This window comes from Fundulus heteroclitus, unplaced genomic scaffold (genome assembly GCF_011125445.2).
Source record: "Fundulus heteroclitus isolate FHET01 unplaced genomic scaffold, MU-UCD_Fhet_4.1 scaffold_49, whole genome shotgun sequence".
In the NCBI taxonomy this organism is placed as follows: domain Eukaryota; kingdom Metazoa; phylum Chordata; class Actinopteri; order Cyprinodontiformes; family Fundulidae; genus Fundulus; species Fundulus heteroclitus.
Window position 1 is genome coordinate 1,420,197 of NW_023396912.1, and position 6,000 is coordinate 1,426,196.

The 6,000-nt window shown below is 41.2% G+C and overlaps 1 protein-coding gene across 1 annotated transcript; it reads right to left on the reverse strand.

Moving 5' to 3' along the window:
• Nucleotides 1-1,900: 1,900 nt before the first annotated feature.
• Nucleotides 1,901-5,380, reverse strand: LOC118560811 (hepatitis A virus cellular receptor 2 homolog). Its single transcript, XM_036132345.1, has 3 exons — nucleotides 5,128-5,380; nucleotides 2,682-3,047; nucleotides 1,901-2,595 (listed from the first exon to the last, which is right to left on the reverse strand). The coding sequence occupies exons 1-3, from the start codon at nucleotides 5,186-5,188 to the stop codon at nucleotides 2,459-2,461; spliced, it is 564 nt and encodes a 187-aa protein (XP_035988238.1). The 5' UTR covers nucleotides 5,189-5,380; the 3' UTR covers nucleotides 1,901-2,458.
• Nucleotides 5,381-6,000: the final 620 nt, after the last annotated feature.

A 6,000-nucleotide genomic window follows, 5' to 3' on the forward strand; every position in this document is an offset into this window, starting at 1 on the left:
TTTTTTTACCATGGTCATCATTTTGTTGAGTTCAGGGTGGTTATGACCTTAGAAAGGAGCCGTGAATAAATCTGAATATTATGGAAATGTTCATTTATTTCAGGAACTCATCTCTACGTGAACACATTATATATATTAATTACACACAGACTGATGTTTTCAAGCTTTAATTTCTGTTAGTTATTATTTACTGATGCATCATGGTTTCCTTTCACAAAACAAGGATATAAAACTTTTTAATGTAAATCTGCCAGGAGGCATGAATCATTTTAACACATCTGTATCTGAGCTGAGAAGAGCTTCCCCACAGCATGATGCTGCCACCACCAGGATTCACCTAGACTGAGGTTAAATGCCTCAGAGCTGGACTCTGGTTCTGGACCAGGAGGCTGTGGAAGGTTGCTCTGGGCTGGGTTGAACCCAGACTATTCCCTCCTCACCAGTGGGTGGCAGTAATGAACCAAATGTCTGTTTCCCTGTTGGGATTTTGCAGTGAAAAGTCTGTTAGGGCCCGGTTCCTGAACCCTGGTCCTCAGGGCCCACGGTCCAGCATGTTTTAGGTGTTCATGTAGAAAACAGAATGAGTCAACCCGCCTCAGATTCAGGAAGTAAAACCTTTCAGTCCCTGAATATTTCCTTCCTTAGTCAGTCCAGAAAAAGGTAAAAAACAAATGAATCAGTGTCTCCTTAATCAGCAGACAATGATTCATCAGCTACACCTTCGTCCTGCAGAGCCACCTCCTCTTCCTCATTGCCTGAAGGTAGATAAGAAGCCGCTCAGGTTGTCCAGGGGTCAATGAGGGTTTATTTACCGTCAGGACTTCCTCCTCCTTACTGTAACGCTCCCAGTGATAAGCTTAAAGGAACAGTAAGTACTAATCACACCTAGTTGTTACTCACTAATGATTAAACTTTAAAACGGATCACCAGTAAGACATTAAACAGTTACTGCAGGATCAGTTCTCTGCTGGAAGGAAGTTATTCTAGATGTTCTGCCTGTCTGGCTCTGGGGAAGGAGACTAAAAGCAAATCTTCCTCCGTTTATTATCTAACGAGCTGAGATCTGGCTCTGAATCCTCCTGGACTGGTTCAGTTGTTCTCCATCTGCCCCCATCAGCTCACAGTTGTTTCCTGGTTCTGATCCGGGTATTTCACGTACGTTTTTGTCCGAGCCTCTTCTCAGCTGCCATGTTGTTATTTAAGAGCCTCAGAAATAAAGTGTTATTGTCAGAAGGTTAGTCTTTCACACCCAGACGTTCCTTTGTCTGTCGATGGTTTCCAGTGAGACGTTCCTCCCAGAATGAGTCAACATCTGGACTTACAGTAAAACCTTTTCATAAGTCATAAATCAATAAAAAGCTGCGTTCAGAACAATGACAGTTCTGTTAAAAGTGTGGTAAAATACAACATACAGCGTCTTACGTCGGCTGAGAGGCGACCTTCACTTGTGTTTGTGTTCCTGTCAGGAAATATCCTCAGTTTCTCCACATTTACATCTGAAAGCAATCAGCTCTTTATTTTCCACCTGCTGATTCCTGCAGTGATGCATCGTTTCTTCTGCCACATTAATAGTGATGGCTCTATTATATACATTTATTTAAATTCATTCAGTTCTTTACAGTAACTTAATTTCCCCTGATGTCTATTTTTATATTTAATAATTAAGCAACAATTAAACGTTTGGACCAGTTCCTCTAGTTCTGGTTCTGATGTTTCAGAGAAAGACAGAAGCTCCAAACATGATGGATCAAACTGAGACTCATCTTAATAATCCAGAGACGTCAAAGGACAGCAGCTGTCCACTTCCTGGAGACATGGAGGACTGGGATGCAGCTACGAGCAGCTCAGCCAGAGAACAAGGGAAGGAACATTTAACCTGATGTAAATTATTTTATTAATAAAAAGAGATTTATTGTTTTGTGTTTCAGTCTTTAAAAAATAAAAAATAACACAAGGAAGAACTCCAACGAGTACAAACCACCAACTCAGGTTTACAAAAATAAACCTTTGGTACACACAGAAAAAAGTGAAACAAATCCAAAGTCCAGCAAAGAAAGCTTTAGAACAGCTTACCAGAACTAAACTTTATCAGCCAGACAACTCAAACGGCTGGAATACCAACCTGAGGTCTGGAGCAAAGCCAAGTTCAAAATCAGACCAACACCCAATCACAGCAGCCCTGACACAGCTGGAGCTCTTCTCTGATTGGAGGAGCCGGATTTGAACCGTCCAATCAGGATTAATTAAGACGCTCTCCTCCTGGGCCTCCTTTGGGTTCCTCGTTTCTGTTGAAGCTGTTTTTCAGAACCATCAGCAGATTCAGGCCATCAGAAGAACCAGAAGACCTCTGGTCCTCTGGAGGTCAGAGGTCCTCTGGAGGTCAGAGGTCATCTGGAGGACATCAGAATCTTCTCAGGCTGTGGCTCATGAACCAGGTGGGTTCTTCCTCTTTTCCGGATCACCAAACCCACAACAGCACACTGAAAAGAAGAACCAGACCAGCTGAAGGTCCGACAGATCCAACCCGGTTTCTTGAAAGCTGGTTCCAACCATCCATGTTCCCTCGGTTCCGGTTCTCCCGGCTCCTGAAGGGATCTGCGGAGGAGAACCAGGTGTGAGCTGCCGGGTAGGAGATGACTGGAGGACAGGAGCGGTTCTGACCCGGAGACAGACGGACTCACCTGGAGATACGTCCAGGTAGATGGTGCTGATGGGCTCAGAGTCCAGATTGGCTCTCTTCCTGATTCTGGTTCCTGCCTGGAAAACCCGACACTCGTACGTTCCCGTGTCATCGGACCTGACGTTGTTCAGAACCAAAGACACGTCTCCGGCCGTCATCGTTCTGTCCTGCAGGTCCACCCGGTTCCTGAAGGACGAATGCTGGTAGAACGGAACCATCTGCTGGTCTCTGTACAGCAGCACATATTCTGACGTCTTCAGGTCGGTTCTGGTCCACTCCACAGCCGTGACGGGTCGGCTGTCAGCGGCCCGGCAGGGCAGCACGATGTTCTGTCCCGGTTCTGCTGTGACGGTCCGCTTCTTCTGATCTGCAGGAGAGAGCAGAGAGGCTGAAGAACACCAGAGTGACAAAGTTCTGGTCCGATTAACCCGATCATGTTCTGGAAACACTGTCAGTCCAGGTCCGATATGTAACATGAGGCCCAGTTCTTCAGAACATTCCCAGCAGTCCTGGGGATCATCAGGATGTTTTGGTAAATGTGAGATGGGTCTTTGTGTTCTTTTGGGTCAGCAGAAGTTCTGATCCTGGAAGCCTCCCATGGAGGGTCGTGACCTCTGACCTTAACTGAGACCTGCAGAACCTGCAGAGCTCCAGATGTTCCGATGGGTTCTGGACCTCCTGGATGAGTCCTTGATGAGTTTTTGGAGTGATTCTGGTTGGTGGACCGGTCCAACATGGAGAACCTTGGTTCCCCATGTTGGTTCTCTGGCGTTCCAACGTCTTTAAAGGCTGTCAGAGAGCAGCTGCTTAATGAACTTCTATTCCTGCTTTCTCACAGTTCACTGTTCATTCACCAGTTTCCTCTTTACCCAGATGTTGATTTGGAGACGTTTTACTCTCTTAACGAAGGAAATCACTTAAAGCAGCTTTCTTTAGTCAGATCATCGTTAACAAACAGCAAACTTTCTGAGGCAGAGAAGCAGCTTCAGAGCACGGTCATGACTTCATGGTGCCTTCAGGTCAGCTCGTACACTAGAGTATACGCGCTAAATGACCAGATCCTTTCTCTTCCATCAGCTGTCATTGACAACTTGATTAATTATTTTTAAATACCACCTTTTAACTTTGTTTTCTACTTTTATTTATCAAACCTTTGTTTAGTGATGTAACCCTAAACACAACACGCTGGAGGAGGAAAAAACAATGTTAACGACATTCAATCTCTGTAAGAACTTAAATGAAACAAATAAAAACTAAATTAAGAACAAAATCATGAAACGAACACAGCACCGTTGGAGTAATGTGTGTATTTCTCTTCAACAGGAATTAAAAGCTTTACGTGTTTTAATTCATCACTAAACAAATCAGCTGCAGATAACTTTATCCATTAGTTTTATTGAATAAAAAATAAATAATAAACTGGCTACTTTCTTTTTTTGAAATCCGGAATTATAATAAAATGTTATCTGAATATTCCAACATTTATCTAAACATCTGTGAACAGAGAAAATAACACCAGAAATGTTCATGTGTGCAAAAAGATCAACTATTACTGGTATTAACATGTTTTCTGTCAACATGTCCCTGAACCTCGGAAACTAAAACGGTCACCAGGTCGTGTTCTTAATCTCCTTCATCAACGACATAAAGTCCTTGTGCTGCAGCTACAAGGCACCATAAACACTCATTAAAAAACAAGAATTATATAAATACGTCACAGAACAACAGAAGATTAAACACATTAAAACCAGCTATTTACTGAAAAAAAGTGTTTTCCACCTGCTGCATTAGGAGACCTACACAACTAAACACTGATTACTGCTTATTTATTAGCTCTCTGTTGCTAACAAGCAGATTTTATTATGAAAAATTAAGAAGAATAAATCTGGCTGGATATTTATTCAGATTTAATCAGTTAATAAAATTAAAGTGGGAGCAGCTGGAAATGATGGTGAAGATCATTTAGAAGTCTTTAGTTACGTTCACATTTATTTTAGATTCATTCTGATGTAGTCTAGAGGAGAAGGAGCACTTGAACGCACCATGAAGGAATCACTGTTCCCCCTTTATGGTCACATCACCTGGAAGTTTCTGCTGCAGAACCTTAGAAATTATTTTTAATCTCACTGTTAGTTTGGCAAGATTTTTTTTATGTCCAATTTTCTGTTTGTTATGTTTTTTAATCTTAAAGATTTGTTATCTCTTTTCTATATTACTTAAATAAATAAATGTGGTTTAGTAAAAGGCTAAACAAGGAAATGTAGTTGTATTACACTTACCATCTACAGTTTTATCAGTCAGTCATAAACCAATAATCCGTGTTTAGCAGCAATGTCACAACAATTTCTTCAACAGTTGTTAATAATAATAATACTAATAATAATAATAATAATAATAATAATAATAATAATAATAATATAGTGATGCAGGATGGACAGACAGCTCACCTGTAGATCCAGATGAACAGAGGATCATCAGGAAAAGCAATAAAAACTCTGCTGCGGTCATTTTGCGCTCTGAGCTGCTCACAGCAGGCAGGATCCTCTAAATCTGTCTAATCTAAACTAACAGAAGCTTTCTGGCCTCTTGGCTTCAGGGAAATCTAGAATAACACGGAAGTAGAAACTGGAAAAACCACCAAAAAAAATTAAAAACCCCGCTGTTAATCTCTTGTTCTCCGAAGTAGAGCCCATACCTGAAACACGGATATGGAAAGCTGTTTGTGTATTGATTGCCTTTCATGTTTAAACATGTAGCTCTCTGACTCCTCCCTTTGCTTTTCCTGAATTTCCTGTTGATCAGCTTTTGTTGTCCAGTTCAAAAACAATCTCTCTATATCTTCTTCAGCTGGAGGCATATTTTTTCCATCTGGACTGAGAGAGACCAGAAGGACACAAACCACATTATTCTACCTAATTTGGTTTTCTAGCATAAAGATCTCAGCCAAATATGTAAGAATTGCTCTGGAAAAGCCTGGAAGGGCAATTATTTAACTAGTAGCCTAAAAGTCTGACAGCTAGATAACCAGTGTGCATAGCTGTTTATTACCACTTTAAGAAGCTTATTGGTTTGTATTTTTGTGATACCAGCTGTTAAACGATAAAATCTTAAGGGATTTTGGGAGATGTGAAACCTTTGTAACCAAAGCTTAATTAGATGCAGTGAAATCAATGCAACCTTTAAACTGAGATAAAAGCTTCTGAGCAGGAGCTGAAATCCTGATTAAATGTCCAACACCCCCCTCTAGTGGTCAGAGGACAAAGACATAAAACCAAAGGGTTCTGTTTTTTTCTGGTAAATTAATTTGTTAATTGACAAAT